This window comes from Petaurus breviceps, unplaced genomic scaffold (genome assembly GCF_028583685.1).
Source record: "Petaurus breviceps papuanus isolate PSGF00001 unplaced genomic scaffold, PetGlider_PUasm1.0 140, whole genome shotgun sequence".
Lineage (NCBI taxonomy): Eukaryota > Metazoa > Chordata > Mammalia > Diprotodontia > Petauridae > Petaurus > Petaurus breviceps.
The window spans coordinates 42,379,362-42,398,549 of record NW_027185698.1 but is presented as its reverse complement, the minus strand read 5'-3'; the positions used below and the strand labels follow the sequence as shown (position 1 = coordinate 42,398,549).

Here is a 19,188-nt window from a genome sequence, read left to right as displayed (position 1 = left end):
CTTGCTCAAGGCTGCACCATTTGAATGTCAGAGCCTTACTATGAAACATTTAGCAAACATATACCAAGCACCCATGAACCAGGCCCTGTAAAACATCCAAGGGGTAGAATGGTGAACTGGAGACAATCTGTACTCTAGAGCACTTAGAGTCCATAGAGGGGCAAGGAAGAGGGAACAGATAAGACCAGGAGAGGGAGACCTAAAGTGGAGAACAGGGCATGATAAGTACAAAAAGGTAAGAGCAGTCAGGTGCAGTACTAAAATACATAAGCCCCTTAACTGGTTTGTGAAAGGGCCGACAGCATTTACAGCTCTCGAAGTAACAATACCAGCCTTTTCTTGTTTGGCTTCCTAATTTCTTATAAATAACCCCACATCCTGGTTGGTCTACAAGTTCATCTGAGAGGACAAGTTGAGTCATTTGAACTTGTGAAGCGATCAGACCCACCTCTAGGTAGTTGAGCCCAGCAGGGAGACCACACCAGCCGTTTCACTTAAGAGGCTTTGCAAGAACAAGCAACAGGCTGTTAGCAAAAACTGGATGGAGTCATTTGTGCACCTAGCAGACTCTTAAATGTCACTGAGCTTCACGTGGCAACGTATTCATTCATTTCAACAAACATTAATCAAAAGCTGTGTCCATTGTGCTGGAACCTGAGGAAATTACAAATTTTAAATGATACTCTCTCTCTGCCTTCATGGAGCTCAGCCTGGTTGTGGGGATAAAACACTAACATTGATAATTATGATATTAGGAGACAGTTATCATGTACTATTGCATCTGTGAAAAAGCTGTTGTGTGGAAGGATTACAATTGTTGGACTTGGCCCTAGGATGTGGAGCTGGGTTGAAGTTATAAAGACATATTTTGTCTTGATATAAAGAGAAACTTCATAATGGGCTCAGAAAGCAGTAGATTACCCACTTCTACCAGAAGTCTGCAAGCCAGAGTTAGGTGATCCTTTGTAGGGGGCGTTATAATAAGAATTCCTGTTCAGGTTTAGGTAGACTGCCTCTGAGGTCCTTCCTACTTCTGAGATCCTGGTTTGAGGGGTCGTTGTTCCTGACAGAGTCTTCTTGTGGGAGCACAAAGAGGTTAAACCATTTACCAAAAGCCACACCACATGTCAATGACAGAACTGAGACTAGAACTCAGGTCTGTTGCTGTCCAGACCAAGGTTCTTTCCACTCCATCATATTGCTACACTTTCTTGATATTGTACTCCTTGTCTCCCAGGGTAATGAGAGCAGCTGAAGAAACAACATCAAACAACGTTTTTCCCTTCAAGATTGTCCATATCAGCAAGAAGCACCGAACCTGGTTCTTTTCAGCCTCCTCTGAAGATGAAAGAAAGGTGATTTTCAAGCAGTAGCTCAGATAAGAATGTCTCCATGGTCAAAAGACAGTTCATAATTTGTAAAAGGAGAGAATTAAACCAGATAATTCCTAACATCCTTTATGGCGCTATGCCCTATGAGCCTACAAAGACAAATCAACTTAGTGGCCCTCTCTGCATGATCTGCTTCCAGTCTCCTCCTACAGTATGTATTTAGTATTTAATCCATATTTATAACAAGAAGGTTAATTTTCTCCTTCTTTCAGAGTTGGATGGCCCTGCTAAGGAAGGAAATAGGCCACTACCATGAGAAGAAAGAGCCATCATTAGATTTCAGGTATGTAGCTGTTCAATGACTATTTGGGGGTTTGGTCACATTCTTTCCAAAATGGAGCTTGTTAGAGTGCTCCTACAGGAAGCCATATTTTGCCCTCATTATGTTTGTTGATGTAGCACACATTTAGAGGCTCCCCGTTGCACATAGAAGAAAATTCAGGCTTCTCTCCCTGGTAATTAGTGCTCCCACAGTGAGATTCCGGCTTGCTTTTTCAGCCTCATCTCACATTATTTCCCTTCACACACTCCTTGTTACATTCAAACTAGACTAGGTTTTGCAGTTTGAGACTTGAGTGGACTCAGAAAGACCTGAGTTTGAATCCTGCCTCAGACTAGCTATGTGACCCAGAATAAGTCACTTAACCATATCTGTAAAATGAGGTTGTTGAACCTTCGGTGGCCTTTAAGGTCACTTCCAGTTCCAAATCTATGATACTACGGGCTACTGATGAACTCTGTCCCCATTTCATTCTGTGCTCTGGCCTTTGTACATTCACATCTCCCTTGCCTGAAATACTTCCCTCCTCATCTCCACTTCTGATCAAGATCCTTCCCTTCCTTCAAGGATTAGGTCAGTTGCTGCCTTCTGCAGAAGTCTCTTCTAACTTCCTGTCTAGCTAAAAGTGACCTCTTCCTCCTCAGATCTTCTGAGAATACTTTTTTTAATCTCTCCTTTTGCCCCTATTATACTTTGTTGCTAGAGAGATATATCCTTTCAGGAATAGCCTTTTTCTACATTCTGCACAACAATCAAGTAGCTATCACAATCTCTGTAGTAGATGCCAAGATCTTTCCAGGACAATGTTGTATCCCTTGCTCAAAACCAAAAGGCTTGTTTGTAGCAGGCGTTTAAAAAATATTTGTTGAGTTGAATTAAAGTAGCACTTGTGAGATCTTGTGCTGGGCTCTGTGTGGGAAACAGACATGAGTGAGACAGAGCACAGCCTCTGTCCTCACAGGGCTCCCAGTCTAGTGGAGGGGAGGGGGGATGAAATAGAGAAACAAATAATTCTCATACCAAAGAGAGTATAATATTGGACAGAAATAACGGTATAAGCAACATCCTCTGAGTTTTGAGATCATTTCCATCTTGGGGAGATCCAGGAGTCTTTGTGGAAGAGGTGGCATTTAAACTAGGTCCTTAACAATGAGATAGATTTCAACAACTTGATACAGAGAAGGGACAAAGCATGGGATGTCATCATACAAAATTACATGATATCATTTGGCTATGCTTCATAGAAAAATAGTCTAAGAGGGGGCCACAGACGAGATTGGAACCAAATTTTGAAGGGTTTTGAATACCAGACTAAGCAGTTTGGATTTTATTCTCTAAGCTATGGGGAGCCATAAAAGGCTTTTGAGCAAGGGAGTGACCACATGGATAGGATGATATATTAAGAATATAATACAGCAGTGACATGAAAAATATCAACTAGTAAATTAGTTCACAGGAAAATAAAGTCATGAAATTTAGAGCTAAGGATCATTTAATTCAACCCCTTCATTTTACAGATGGGGAAACTGGTAGTTGCATGAATTGACTTGCCCAAAGTCACATAGCTAGTCAGGGTCAGAGTCAGGAGTCAGAGCCAGATCTTCTGACTTCTGATTCAATGCTCTTTCCTCTAAATAGCATGCAAGGTATCTGGGATATCACAGTTCAAAACTTCCCCTTGTCTGGGCCTGTAAACTCCTTGGGGGTGGAAACTGGCTTATGGGTGTGTGTTAAATCTTTTGTCTTTCTTTTCTTCATTTATTACTTAGTGACTCGAGTTCTGACACAGATAGCTTCTACGGCTCTGTGGAACGTCCCATAGATATCAGTTTATCCCCATATCCCACTGACAATGAAGGTGAGTCTTAGAACATTATGTGCCTTCTCCATCTCTCTCTTACATGCTCTCTCCTGAACACCCTGAAATCCTCCTGAGCTCAGAGTTCTGGGCTTTCACCCCCTTCTCTGGAAGCATGTATATCCTGATGAAACAAAGTGATCCTGTGTCCTCTGGCAACAGAGAAAAAAGAAGAAATGACTGATTCCTATACACGGCTTCTGTTCTGTATGTGAGAGTGTGTGTGTGCGTGCGCATGCATTTGCAAACTTTTTTTAGCTAGCATTTTAAAAATTGAACTCCCTCTTAAAACCTTGATTTAAGCCCAGTAGCCCTACTAGGACTTGACTTGATAAGGTTACTTGCTCCTAGATAAAATTTATTCTCTGCTTCAGAGAAATGAAGATTGTCCATATCTTTTTTCCTTTGTTTAAGGCTGTTCTTCATGCCTAGAATGCCCTTTTTTCACCTGCCTACCATCACCTAGTGAGATCCTCCTTCTTTTAGGGTTCAGCTGAAATATAGCCTTCTCTAGGAAGCTTCGCGGAGCTTTAGGGCCTCAGGAAGTGAGTTCCCCTCCATCTGATCTCACCACACTTTTTACTTCTCTTATACTCACTTACCATATCCTAATTTATATCCTATTCCTTTGTATCCATGCTGGTTTTCTTGTACTAGACTCTTGGGTTTCTTGACAACAGGGATTATGTCTGTCTCATCTCGCACAAAATTGGTACTGAATTCTTTATTAAAAATGTTCTTCCCTTCATGCTCATGTAAACAGACTATGAACATGATGACGATGACGACTCGTACATGGAGCCAGATAGCCCGGACTCTGTGAAAGCTGAAGGTAAATATCAGCCTGGCCTTTTCTTAATCATCTGAAATGCCCATCGTTCCTGCGGCCCTTGTGGAGAAGACTGTGTGAAGTGTGGAGGGGGCCGGGCGTGGGAGAGCATTAGCGTGCTAGGTGACTTGTGGCAGGGTTCAGGGAGCTGGGCTTTAGCCCCCTGTCTGCCTGTGGCCCTGGCCTGGGTACGCTCATCTCCACAAAGAGGGATTATGGTGAGATGCCTTGTAAGATGCTGTCCTCCTGTGATCTGCAGACACCTTCCCTCCCCTCTCTGGGCTTCACATTTCTTCTCTGTTCACCAAGTAGGTGAGGTCATGGATCTCTAAAGTCCAAGAAGCTATCTCCCCACCTCTGTGAGTCTGAGTAATTTGGGACAAATGTAAAATGGGGATAATAAGAGCACCCACTTCACTGGGTTGGTAGAGATCAAGATCAAGTGCTTTGCAAACCTTAGAGTAGTATATAAATGTTAACTATCATCATCATTATTAGTCTTCAAACCTGCCAGGATAAGGCTATTTGATAGAGATATATAGATTCATGCACATGTATGTATATATCTGTCTGTGTTCCTCCAGCCAAACTATCCCCCAGATATGTAAGCCCAGTCGTCTCTCACACATCTATCTTTGCTCATGTTGTCCCTTATGCCTGGGATGTCTCACCTTGTTCTTTACTTTCTGAATCCCTACCTATCCTCTAAACTAAATTCAATCCAAATGCCGTAACCTCTAGGAAGCCTCTGCTGATACATTGTCCCCACCCTGTATCTGTCTCCTCAGATCTCTTCGTAACCCTTTGTTTTGGACCACCATTAATGTACTTTTATATTATTTCGTATCATAGTTATCCGTGTGTCTTATCCACTGTGCTAGACTTTAAGCCCCATGAGACTAGACTATGTCCCATGTAAACTTTGTGTCTCCTTCAAGAAGGGTTTAAATTTGTTGAGTTTATAGAATCATAGATTTCACTTTGGAAAGGACCTTGTAAGTCACACAGGTAGTAAATGGCAGGGCTGCAATTCAAACCAAGTCTTCCAGCTTCTCATCCAGTGCCCTTTTTACTATAGCAACTTGAGTGAACCAGGCAGTTACATTCTTTTAAAGGGTGTTTGCTTCTTACTTTGCAGATATCATGATTCATCCACCAACTTATCCCCCACCTCCTATCCCCACTCCAAGAAAACCAGCCTACTCAGAAACCCAGCGGTCACACTCTTTTTCCAGCAAGTGCTCCACACCTCTCCATCCTCCCCCACCTCCCAAAAGAGGCCTGCCGGAAATCAATCCTGAGGACCTTAAAAGAGAAGTGATCTCTTCTTGTTGGAAGCCAGAGCCTAATCTGAAAGTGTCCTCCTCACCCAGTAGGAGACAGAGCGATCCACCTCTGGGAAATCTGCCGCCCATGCCCAGTTTCAGAAAACCAGCTTCTCCTGAGGTCGTATCTGTCAGTCATCTTGTGAATACCTCCAAAAGCTGTGACAAGTTAAAATCTATCCACTTGTCTCCTCGAGGATCACTTCAAGGATCACCTCTGACTGAGCCCCCTCCAATCCCAGCCAACAAACCCAAACTGATTAAGGTGGGGGAGTTACAGCCTATAAAAGAAGCTATCAAACCCGGACTGTTTGTGCCCCCTGTGACACCCAAACCACCAGCCTTGGCACCTAAACACCCCATGCCTGGGCCACCAGCCTTGGCACCTAAACACCCCGTGCCTGGGCCACCAGCCTTGGCACCTAAACACCCCATGCCTGGGCCACCAGCCTTGGCACCTAAACACCCCGTACCTGAACTGAAGCCTAGAACTGAAAAACCTTCACTTCCCCAGCTACAGTAAGTTTGCACCCCTCTGAATTGAAGGCTTGTCACCTTCAGTCAAAACTGGAGGGATGTAGTCTTTTCAGGCACATGGTCTGATGTTTTCAATGTGAAATCTTTTTCTGACCATCATTAATTCTCTTATACTGGGTGGGGGGAGAGAGGAGGGGAAGGGTACACCATGATTAACCTAAATTTTATGAATTCTTAGCATCTATGGATATAATTGATTGGGTTTTTCTGAAAGAATTAGTATTGCCATTATTTAATTTCTAATCAGAAAAATTTGGTATGCTAACATTTGGTATCTGGAAGCCTATTAGAAACACTTTGCAGAGTGTACTTCTTAGACTTAGATATTTTTAGTTATTGGAAATAAATTAATTTAACTAATTTTTTAATTAATGGGACATATATCAGAAATTATTGTGATCCATAATGATAATGCCTTTTGCTTGTGTGTAGAGATTATGGTGTGATGGACTAAAAGCCCCTTCTGGCATGACTGTGTTGGCCCTGGCCAAATCACTTTAAGCCTTCAATACCCCAGGCAACTCAGAGGCTCTAAATTGCAGACAAGGTGCTAATCCAGTCTGCACTGGCAGAAGGGGCTTCCATGCTGGGCATTCTCCACATTAATGAAATTACAAGTCTGTGCTGAAAAAAAAAAGCTAGACTAAACGCCAATCTTCGGTATAATGTCTTAATTTAATGAATTCCGCCTTCCAAAAACAAATACTTTTATTTACCATAAAGAGAGCTTTAGGACTTTCCTACTTTAGTTAATAGTCATCCAGAAACATGATAACTGCCCACCACAATCATAGTTTAGTTATTTCTCACATGGAAACCTCTACCACACCAAGAAGTTGGTTGGCACTCTCATAACCCCACTGAACTTAGGATAATGAAGACATGGGTTTGTGTAGGGCTTTATGGCTTACAGATTTCCCAGTAGAGTACAAGTTCTGACAGGTTCTGCCTAGCAGAAAAGACATCAATTACGAATCCAGGAGCACACCTGTCTTGCAGGGAACAGCCTACTTAAATTCAGAGAAGCTTGCCATAGCTACCAGGGATAAATTGATTATTGCCAGAGCAACTCAAAAAAACTGTCCCCTAATGTTGTAGAAGGATTACGATCTGCCTGAGTGGACCCACTCTGACAAAAATCTCAGATCTTTGAAGTACATGGTAGGTTTGTGGTTGACAAAGTTCTGTCCCCACAGTAATTCCATGAAGAACTTTCAAGCATCTTCATTTTACAGATGAGGAAACTGAGGTTCAGGAAATTAAAGTGACTTGCCTAAGATTACTTGACTAGTAAGTAAACAGCCAGTGGAACCCAAGATCACAGAATCACCAAGAATGAGAGCAGTCAAGGACCTTACAGACCTTTTTTCAACTCCCACAGTGGTTAGTGTTTGAATTGGGAGTCCCAGGGATCCTCACGCAGAACGTCAAAACTGGAAGAAAACTCAAAGCTTTATTTAAGCCCAAGTGCTTCTGACTCCAAGTGCTCTTTCCACCCCATAGCACTGCTTTTTCCTGTGCCTGTTTGATCCTCAGTAGTTTAGTCTCTAGCTGAAGTTTTTTGTTTTTGTTTGTTTTGTTTTCCCAATCAAAGTAACTCACCAACCCTGTCTATTAAGGCATAGAAGGATTCTTTTTTTTTTTTTGCTTTTTGGAGGGCAATTGGGGTTAAGTGACTTGCCCAAGGTCACATGGCTAGTTTTTGTGTTGTGTCTGAGGCTGGATTTGAACTCAGGTCCTCCTGACTCCAGGCCTGGTGCTCTATTCACTGTGCCACCTAGCGTCCCCCAACATAGAAGGATTCTTAATTAAATTGGTAGAGGGAGCATATATGCCTAGTAGAGGCACAGGAGAGAATTGGATCCATAGCCCCTACAGCCAAAGCCTATTGTATGTCCTGAAATTGCACCATAATGATTGCCATCAAAATAGTGTAACTTGAATTCAAGTTTTCAACAGCAAATTTTTTTATTCTCCTTAGTAGTATTAATAATAGGAAGCATTTATATAGTGCTTTAAGGTTGACAAAGCCCTTTCCAATTATTACCTCATTTTATTCTCACAACAACCTTGGAGAGTACAGGATCTATTATTATCTCCATTTTATAGATAAGAAGACTGAGGCAGACAGTTTAAAATGACTTGTCCAGGGTCACATAGCTACCGTAGTAAGTATCTGAGGTCAGATTTGAACTTGGGTCTTCATGACTCCTGTGTTGGATGTTCTCTCCACTGTACCACCTACCTGTCTCCAAACAGTTTACATTAGATTGGCTTCTAGCACCTATTTAAAGAAGGAAGAAAATGGAGTTTTTTGCTTTCTTTGCAAGAGGCACTATTTGGAAAGGGACACTTAGTGGTTAGTAGCACAAGTGCCAGGGATATAATGTGCCATCTCAGAACTCAGTGAAGACTCTTGCTCTGGGAGGTAATATGGAGGAGAGGAAAGAACACTGGGAGACCTGGGTTCTAGTCCCCAGGCTGCCATGACATTGCTGCATGATCTTGGACAGGTTTCCAAATGAGAGGAGAGTTGAAATAAATCATCTCTACAAGGCCCTTCCAGCTCTGGCATCCTACAAGTGGACTTGTTGGGGAAAGTGTTAGCTATGGTAACCAGCAGTGTTCACAGTTTAACTTGTTCTTTCCAGGAGATCCCCACCAGATGGACAGAGTTTCAGAAACCTTTCCTTTGAGAAACCATCACTCTCAGCTAAGTTAGATACCAGCTTTGAGGACTCGGATGAAGACTATGAAAAGGTACAGTTTATTCATGAAAGGGAGGGAACAGCACTCCTAGCAGAGCAGTTAGACCAGAAATGGTACCTGGGCTGGGTAGAATGGGATCAAAGGATGATTAGTAGTCCAGTTTGGCAAGTTCCATAGATTGATGGGATAGTTATGTGAGATAAGGCTGGAAAGGTAAAGTACTCCCAGATCAGGGAGAGTCTTGAATGCCAGCCTAAAGAATTTCAACTTTATTCTGTAGACAGTTGGGAGACACTGAAGGTTATTGAGCAGAATAATAATGCAGTCAGAGCTTTGCATTAGAAGATTATTCTGTTTTGCCTGCCCTCTCATCCAAAGGGAACTTTTATCGTCTCTGTTCATAGAGTGGATAGAGCAGCAGAGAAAATCTTGAAAATGAAATTTCTAAATAAATGACGTGTGTGAGTGAGTGTGACACACATACAACTATGTTCACTCATCAAACATTTAGACACCTATTCTGTGTCTAAGCTAAGCACTGAAGGAGATATAAAAATGAATCAGACACATCTCCTACCCTAATGAATTTACACACTAATACAGAAAATAAGACTAAGACACATTTAGACAAAATAGAACATCATTGTCTAAAAGAGTTGAATGAACAAGAAGTTGTGAAAATTCAAGGAAGGGAGATAGCAGTTTGGAGAGTCTGGGAATGGTTCACTAAGAAGTTGGTTCCTTTAGCAGTTAGGCATAGATTGATGGTGTAGGGAGGGGCAGTCAGAGGAAAGCATTTACTACTAAATGGATAGGTCCCAAGTGTTTGAATATGAGTTTCCTGAATTCTATCATCAGTATGCATTCATTCAAGAAAACCTTTGCCAAATAGTCATTACGCTTCCTTTGTGTGCAGAATATTGTGTGAGGCATTGGGGGAAGTGCAAAATTTTTAAAAGTCATGATGGAGATTTTTCATGAAACTCTCAGTCTGGTAGGAGTATGAGATATAAACAGAATACCAGTAATACAGAATCTCATGTGATAAATGCATCAGTGAAATACAGAACATAAGAGCCAAGGTGGGGGGGAGGTTATTATCAACAGTGTGGATGTGTTTAAATGTGTGCATATGCTAAGGCACTGTATACATTGCTTTCCTCTTTCTTTCAGGTGCCGCTGCCTAATTCTATCTTTGTCAACACCACTGAATCCTATGAAGTGGAAAAGTACGCTTAATTCCAATTACTGTATTTAAAAGGTTTTGATGTGGGATGCTAGTCTGTTGGGCAGAAATAAGAAGAATGGATGGAGGTTGTAAGGAAGTCATTTTGGAGTCAATATATGAAAGAATTTCCAAACAATTAGAGAGTGGACACAACAGCGTTGGGTTAGCCTTCCCATCACTTTGGGGGGGCTTCAAGCAGAGGCTGAGTAACCACTTGTTGGACATGGTTGGATTGAAAATTTAGAGATGAAAGAGACATTTGAGGCTATTTAACCTGATCTTATTTTACAGTTGAGGGGACTGAGGCTCAGAAAGGTGAATAGAACTTGTTCAAAGTCATTCAGGTATTGGGTGGTAGAACTACAATTTGAACCCAGATCCCCTGACTTCAAATCAGTCTTTCCACTGTTTTTGGATGCCAGGGATAGAAGGGATTCATGAAGGCTCAGGTATAGTTTGGTGGGTCGCTAAGGTCCCTTCCAACTCTGGGGTGCTATCATTTTTCTTTTTGGAAAGAAAAACAGATGAAAATTCCATAAACTGCTTTTTTTCCACAGGAAACCTTGGTGGGAAGCAATTCTGTAGTTGAGATTAGGAAATGGGATGGTGCCATTATCATGGAAACCAACTCAACTTTTAAAATAGTATTTGAGAGTGTGTATCACAGTCCTGTTAAGTTCCAGACACTTGTTAGTTTGTTTTTGTTTTTGTTTTTCTTTAACCAGACAAGTAAAGGTATTAACTACCAACTGTGGTACTATCTGAAAATGTTATGGTGGCACTCAGTAGGTGGGCCTCCGGCCTGTCTCCTCAGCTTTAGCAGGGCAGTGGAAGGAAGCTGCATTTGGAACTCTTCAATGAAGTCCTTATAGTTGCCATCTTCTGTTTTAGCTTGTTCAAAGCCACTGATCCCAGGGGACAGCCACAAGACGGACTCTACTGTATTAGGAATTCTTCGAAGGCAGGAAAGGTAACTTGCCACAGACAGATGTCAATTCAATATATTTGTTCATTTACCAAGGATTTATTAAATACCTGCGGTGTTCAGAGTGCCTGGACACTGGGGGAGATGCAAAGACAAATAAAGTACAGACTGTGCCTCTTCAAGATAGTCTAATCATTTTAATAGTCAAAATTTAAAGCTCACTTTAAGGCTTGTAAAGTGCTTTTCTCACAATACCCCTATGAAGGCAAGTACAGTGGGTTGTCCCCATTTTTACAGATGGGGAAACTGAGATTCTTAGAAGTTAATCTAATTGGAAAGATAATCTTTATACTATTACTGTTATCAATTATAATATAATAGGGCAATACTGTTATCGATGATAATATTCATAGTAAGGCAATGAGCTTTTCCCCTTACCTTCTAGGAGCAAAAACGATTTTCTGTAACTTCTAGTGACCCAGCCATCCAGGCTTTGGAGGGGATAAAAAGAAAAATGAAGAACAAAGTTGGCAGGGCATGATGGGGCAGGGGGCAGAAATCTCAGTCTTTGCCTCTTTCTGCCAGCCTTAAAGGCTAGAACACAGAATCTCAAAGCTAAAGAGAGACCATATGGATTATCTCATCCAAACCCTTCCCTTGACAAATAAAAAGACTGAGGTCCAGACACCTGAGTTCTAATTGTTCCTATTGGCATTTGCTACTCAAGTGGCCAGGGGCACTTAATTTCCTAGAACTTTGATGCCCTCATTTTTTAAATTGGAGATAATACTGGCACTAACTCAACAGATATTTTAGGGAAGGCATTTTGCAAGTTCTCTACAAATATAAATTGTTAGGTGTTCTATCCAAGGTCACACAAAATAAGGAAAAGCAGCAGAGCTTTTAGGAAAAGCTCTTTCTCTAATATTTTTCCTGGCCTATTCCTCCTACAAACCCTTAACCCTGGTGGACAAATTGGACTCTCTAGGACTTACATGAACTGACTTTTTGATAATCCTTTTTTTTCCCTCTTAAATTCAGGTTTTAGTTGTGTGGGATGAAGCCTTTAACAAAGTGAGAAACTACCGGATCTTTGAAAAGGTGAGAGATGTTCACAAGCCTTGAGATTTCAAGGCCTCTTGTTTCCTGTGACCAGGCTTTAAGCAAGAACTGTTGATCTCTTGTGCTGGGGTTTGGAGAAGATCTTATAGCAGAAATAACTTGGGTTTTGGGTTCTTTCTGTATTGGGCTGTATCACACCTATGGTGTCTCCTCTCTTACCCATTATGCCCACATAGATCAACTAGGTACCCTTGGAATCCTCTCCATTTTAGAGCTTAAGGAAGTTAAGGCAGAAGGGAGCACTGGTCTACCCTAAATCACATGACTGTCAAGCCAGAATAAAAACCTTGGTGTCTGGGCTCCCACTAGAACAAAGGAAGGAAGTCCTTGGGATTGGTGCTATGCAGGTGATCCTGGGGCAGCTTTTAGAATTGGAGAAAAGTATGCTGAAGTCTCTGCTGTTGATAACATACTCTTTTCTTCTTCTTTCTCTTTTCCCCTCTTTGTGCCTCTCTTCCTCCCTCCTCTTCTCCCATCCTCTTCCCTTTTGGATCCATAGAGATCCCAGGCTAAGAAGCCTTATTCCCCCATTTCTATTCCATTTCTCTTCTTCTACTCCCCCTTTGTAACATTACTTTCCTCCTTTCCTTGTCGCTTTCCTCTTCCTAACCTCCCTTTTCATCCTTTCCTCTCCTTTGTTTCCTTCCAATCATGTCTATGCCTCAAATCTGCCAGTGACAGGCAATGCTTCACCCATAGCTAAAGGTTTTTTAAAAAGAACTTTTTAACCCAGCCCTAAACTGACACTTCAATTTCTGCCTTTGGATAGATAAGAGGGATTATCTTGTGAATAATTATCTAGGCCAAGAAATAAATGTTTTTCGATTACAGAGATGAACATTGTCTTTGTTCTTACCCTAGGACTCCAGATTTTACCTCGAGGGAGAGCTTCTGTTTGTGAGCATCGGAAACCTGGTTGAGCACTATTACACCCATGTCCTGCCTGGGCACAAGAGCCTCCTTCTTCAGCATCCCTATGGCTACTCAGGGCCCAGGTGACACCTGCCTGAGCCAGTGATTTGGTGCAATAATTGAACCTGGAGACAGAAGGAGGAAAGGAAGATTTGGATGGTTGGTCTTAGCTGCCCACCCTACCTGAGTCCTTGATTTCATCTCTCCTGCATGTTATTCTGAACCTATGTTAAAGCTCTGCTGTGTTCCTCCCAGAGGCACTCTCTACATTTCTTCCATTGACTTCTCCCCCACCTCCCCCCCCCCCAGGAGTGAAGGACATTCATCATAAATAAGCACATCCTCAACCCTATTTACCAAGGAGTTCTTAAAGGAAAGACCAATGAGAAAAAGGCCACTATGGAAATGAGCAGAGGTACTTTTTTGGATCAGGGCACAGGATACAGTGTCTCAGAGAGTTGCTGAGTCAGCTTGAGAAGTCTTAGCAGTAGTTGCAGAGCTAATGACTTAAGGCAGCCAGGGGATGTGCTGGACAGAGCATGGGGACTGGAGTTCAAATCCAGCCTCAGACACTTACTAGCTGTGTGACCTTGGGCAAGTCATTGAATCAGTTTGCCTCAGTTTCCTCATCTGTAAAAATGGGGATAAATAATAGCACCTACCTCCCAGGGTTGTTGTGAGGATCAAATGTCATAATAATTGTAAAGCACTTAGCACAGTGCCTGGCACATAATAAGCACTATATAAATGCTAGCTATTATTAATGTGTTGTTTTAAATTGTATTAAATAAGCAAAATTGTATTAAACTCGTGTTTCAAGCAAGAAACATTTCAAAGTGACCTCACATAGACTTCATTCCTCCTTTTCCCTGCTGGCTGGGATTACATGCACAAGCAACAAAATGAACTGAGAATATTGGTGAAAACAAGCCTTCTCCTTCCCATCTGCCCGTCCTAAGGAGCAGCAAGAGAAGACAGAGCCACCGGAGAGTGGTGGACCTCCTTACTCGGGAGGAGCATGGGAATGGACTACGAGAGAAGCTTTCTGTCCTGGGCAAGGGTTCCATTTGGCACTTCTGATCTCTCTGGGCCGATGTGCATAGTTTTTTCCTGCTCCTCGACCTCTCAGTTCCCACCTTGAAAAGTGTCATCGTGAAGCTGTTCTCCATTGCACTAAGTCCCAGACTGAGCCCACCTTTCATCCTAGACTCTTGGGCACGTGTTCATCGGCAGCAAGCCAACCAAAAGACTTGTTCTTGTGCAACCCATGAGACATTGACCCTTTTGTTCCAGTTGTGGGTTGTTTAAATACAAATGGGAACTTGGTGCCAGGAGAGGGAGGAAACTCTAAGCCCAAGACATTAGAAGAAGTTTGCATTGCAGCAGACTTTTCTTTTTTCTTTGGGGACAGTTAACTTGGCATGGAGTGTTTGTCCTTTGATATTCCCCCTGTGCTAACGCTAAACCCTAATTAAAGAGGGCCTCTGATGGTAACTAATAAAACAGAACTAGAAACATTTCAGATTACACAGGCTTGACCAGTCCTATTAGGAATGGGCTCTGAGTCCAAATTGTGAAATATGCTTTGTTCCGTATTGCATAGGGATAGGAGCTTACATGTTTCTCTTGCTTTCTGGGATTCATATACTTCCTGTCAACGCTCCCAAGTAACTGAAAAGATGATCAATCACAGAATTTCATCATTAGAACCTCAGAAGGCATCAACCCATCTAGTCCAGTCCTAAAGCATGACCCCTATCTGTATTTCCACTTGAACTCCAGTACTGATGAGGAACTCATTACCTTACAAAACATCCCATTCTGTAACTGGATAGCTCTAATTATTAGGAATTGTTTCCTTCTCTCAAGGTAGACTATGACTACCCCAGGTGGAATTGCCAGGAGGCAGATTTCTGCTTAATCTTCATAATAGCCTTTCTTAATCTCTCAATCTATCCCTATATATGTATGTATTTCTCCCTCAGATAGCCTGTAAGTTTCTTGAGGGCAGAGATTTATTTCATTTTTGTCTTTGTATCGCCCAGTGCCTAGCACAGTGTCAGATCACAGTGGGTACTTGTTAAATGATTCTGGTTTAGTATAAGAAAGAACTTTCTAACAAAGCTGGCCAACAGTGATTTAGACTACCTTATAAGGCAGTGAGTTCCCTGTCACTGGAAGTATTTAATTGGGATGTTGAGAATAAGAATCATGACTTAGGTCAGAGTTGGATTAAATGACCTGTAGGGTCCTTCCCAACTTGGAAATTCTATCATTCAATATCTCCATGTGCTGTGTGTTGCTTTTGCAAGGGCTACAGGTGTCCCTAGTGTAATTTTTAAAAGTAGAATATAAAAGTTCTTTCCTCCTGATTTCACTACAATTCCTAGAATCCCTGTTTCCAAAGCCCACTGATGAGGTCGTGATTTCCATCTCATTTTTCCAAGCAAAAAGACTATATTGGACTCTTCTGCACTCCCTCCTCCCTCATCAAATCTCAACGCTGACAGTTCAGCCAAAGGAAGGCCTCAAAAGGGGCAAGAGCCAATTAATGAGTCATTCCAAGGGATCAGCTCCAGAGCAACATGGAAAACCCTGAGTTCCCAGGGGCGATGTGCCCGGACAGCAGTAGGGGGTGGGGGAGGCCTGGGAGTGAGGCAAGGGTCTGGAGTGAAAGGACTTCATTGCAGCGGACTTTCATTCCCTAAGAAAAACAATGGAGGAGACAGCCAAGAAGGCTGGGCCTTTCTTTCCTGTGCTTTTTTGTTTCCACAGTGGATGACATTCAGCCCATCTTCCAAAATTAATGCTGCAGATCAGTGCCCACATGATGCCCTCTGCAATTCCACTAAGCCTTTGTTTTGTCCTGATCCTTCAGGTGTAGTGATAGGGCCTACTCTACAGGAGGAGGAGACGAGAGTGGTGCAGGACAAAGAGTGTGAGGCCTCACCTCCACTGTGTGATGTTGGGGGGCAAATCAGCCCTTTACCAGGCCTTCGTTTCCTTATGTGAAAGGAGAGGTTTGGACTGAAAGGTCTAAGGCTCCTGTTTGTGATCATCTATGCTCTAAGGGCCCTTTTAGCTGTGATGCTGTTCTACATTTTAAAGTCACTTTCAGCCCTTACATTGTAAGTTTTGAAATCTCTCTCCCCCCTTCCAGCTAAAACGTTATGATTTATAGTCTAACATTCCATGTTCAAAAGACCCACCCACTAGCTTCTGAATCACATGTTTAGGATTACTCTTTGCCATCTACATCCCTCCCTCCCCCAAACAATCGAACCCAATGGGATACAAGAAAACTTGGTTTCTTCATCCAATAATCAAAAATATTTTTCTTGTTTATGCATTATGTGACAGTTACATACATGTTATTTTTACATATGTGTGCATGAAACTGGCCACTCGGCAAGTATTACATGCCAGAATACAAAGGTTTTTAAAATGGCCCAGTATGTCATTCCTCAAGAAACATATTTTACTGTTGGGAGAGGAGCATTATATAAGGTAAAAAAGAGAATTAGAGGCAACAAGATCTAGCAATGGGGGCTATGAGAATATGAGTAGGGAGAGTTGACTTTCAGCTAGAGGCATCAGGAGAGGAGACAGCATCTGAGCTGCCCCTTGAAAGCATGTGATTCTGAAAGGCATTGCTGAGGAGGAAGGGGGAGAACATGGCAGGCGTGGGGAATGACTTGCATGGAAGGTAGAGGACAATATGTTGAGGTTAGGGAACAATCAGTGATTCAGTTGAAGTATTTTACATTCATATGTATTTGTGTATGCATATATACACACATACGTAGGTACCTGTTCAGATATGCACACACACATGCACCCCACAAATATACTTCATTACCTAAAGAAACCTTTTATTTCCCACCACACTAGACTTCAGGACTTAGCATGAGACTCTGGCTGACCCCAGGGGTCAATCTTCTGGTGATGAGACTTTCTACCCTTAGATGGGCCCAGAACAGTAGTCAAAGCCCCTTCCCCTGACCCCAAACCCAAAACCTTTCTAGCTTGGGAGGCCTTACACATTTCACTGGCAATGTACTTGAGAAACCAAGTCACCTCCAAGCCACAAAGAAATAAATCATTAGGTCTTTTAGTAGAGGACATACAACAATGTGTTTTTGTTATGAAAGCTAAAAGCATGCTTGGTCTGTTAAGAATAAAGGGTTTGGTGTAATTTTGCACATGTAAATGTCCTGTTTTGTCCCTTATAAGGATGATGGTCAATAACCCTTAAGCACCTATTTATGTTTAGGCACTGGGACTAATAATAGCCCCATCATATATAGGGATAGGTAAAACAGACACAAGATGATTTGGGAGGAAGAACAAGGTACTAGTAGTTGGGAGATTAAGAAAGGCTATTATGAAGTGCTTCCTCAGATTAATAAAATGAAGGGTCAGTAAAGGCTGGCAGAGTAAGAAAGGGTCTTACAACATGAACTAGTTGTAAAGCATTTTAAGGTTTACAAAAGGTATTACATATGGGACGGCTATATGGCGCAGTGAGTAAAGTGCCGGCCGGGAGTCAGGACAACTGGAGTTCAGTTCCAGCCTCAGACACAACACCCACACACACACACAAAAACTAGCCGTGTAATCTTGGGCAAGTTACTTAACTCCAATTGCCCTCCAAAAAGGAAAAAAAAAAGGTATTCCATAAATATTTACATTTATTTCATTTTATCCTCATCATGATCCTGGGAGGTAGGTACTATTATACCCATTTTATTGATGAGGAAACTGAGGCAGGCAGAGCCACCAGCCCAGAGTCATATAGTTAAATGTCTTAGGTTGGATTTGAACAAAGATCTTCCTGACTCCAAGTCCAGCACTGTATCTCATCTATACTACCATTACTTTGGAGGTGGTTGGAATCAGACCTTGTGAGATAGGAGCTGAATGCTAAGTGACCTGGACTGGAGGATTCTCACAGGAAATCTGTCTTCAAAGTGTCGTCTACAAGCAGACGCTCAACCATCAGCTTCCTTTCTACTTATTAGCAACAACAGCAACACATCTTTTTCTCCCTCTTTACAGATTAGAAATGGCAGCTTTTTTTTCATTCCTACATGATCCATGAAACCTCACATTTAATATAGTTTAATGATCTGTTGTTGTTGTTTGTTTTTTTTTTACTGGAAGAACCCAGAGCTGTTGCCTCCTAGCAAAGCTCTGCTTGTCATGCTTGGCGTTTTATCTGGCTTAATGATGAGCCACTAGAGAATTTTGCGGACAAAGCACCAGGCCTGAAGTCAGAAGACATCTTCCTGAGTTCAAGTCTGACTTCAGACACATACTAGCTGTGTGACCTTGGCCAAGTCACTTAACCCTATTTGCCTCAGTTTCCTTATCTGTAAAGTGAGCTGGAGATGGAAGTAACAAACTATTCCAGTATCTTTGCCAAGAAAACAATTGCTAGAGAGTTTTAGGTGGTAGAGAATGTGATATGACAAATAATCATGATCATGGAAGGGAGGGAGGAATGGTAATGATGTGATAACTGTTCACATTTACTTGATGCATTAAGATTACCACATTTTTTTTTTAAGCAATAGCCTCATGAGACAGGTAGTAAAAGTTTGGGGGGAGGGAATTCAGACCTGTGATTTTTTGGGGTAAGGAGCCCTTTTCAAGGAAACTCCGTTTGCAGAGTCTGTCCTACTACATATTGTCTTAAAGAATTTCTTGAGAGCCTCTGGAGGTTAAATGGTTTGTCCAAGGGTCAGACACCCAGTATGTGTCAGAGGCAGGACTTGAACCCAGCTCTTCCTAACTTGAAGGGCAATTCTCTATCCACTTCCCATTGAGTGGATCATAGTGTGATAGAGCCACAGTTGGAAGAGCTGGACAATCTATTCTACTCCCTTAATTTTCTAGGTGAGAAAACTGGGGCCCAAAGATGGAAAGTAACTGCCCAAGGCCACACAAGTCAGAATTTGAATTCAGGGCCACATGACTCCAAGTTCAGCACTCTTTCCACCACTGCTTTATGTGTCATCCCCATGCGGACTTTGTGTCTTATGTCCCATTTACAGATAGGGAAGGTGAGGC

General features: G+C 42.1%; 1 protein-coding gene across 5 annotated transcripts in view; it reads left to right on the top strand.

Annotated features, from left to right (window-relative positions):
- The window catches only part of SH3BP2 (SH3 domain binding protein 2), a 108,324-nt gene extending 93,691 nt beyond the window's left edge, over positions 1–14,633 (top strand). For all 5 annotated transcript variants that reach the window (XM_069070866.1, XM_069070875.1, XM_069070882.1 and 2 more), the window contains 10 exons: positions 1,238–1,355; positions 1,604–1,674; positions 3,441–3,529; positions 4,293–4,361; positions 5,497–6,202; positions 8,872–8,980; positions 10,103–10,158; positions 11,049–11,127; positions 12,124–12,183; positions 13,066–14,633. In XM_069070866.1, the coding sequence (XP_068926967.1) occupies positions 1,238–1,355; positions 1,604–1,674; positions 3,441–3,529; positions 4,293–4,361; positions 5,497–6,202; positions 8,872–8,980; positions 10,103–10,158; positions 11,049–11,127; positions 12,124–12,183; positions 13,066–13,203 (1,495 nt within the window). In that variant the 3' untranslated portion in view covers positions 13,204–14,633. The remainder of the gene's footprint in view (positions 1–1,237; positions 1,356–1,603; positions 1,675–3,440; positions 3,530–4,292; positions 4,362–5,496; positions 6,203–8,871; positions 8,981–10,102; positions 10,159–11,048; positions 11,128–12,123; positions 12,184–13,065) is intronic.
- The last annotated feature ends 4,555 nt before the right edge of the window (positions 14,634–19,188 follow it).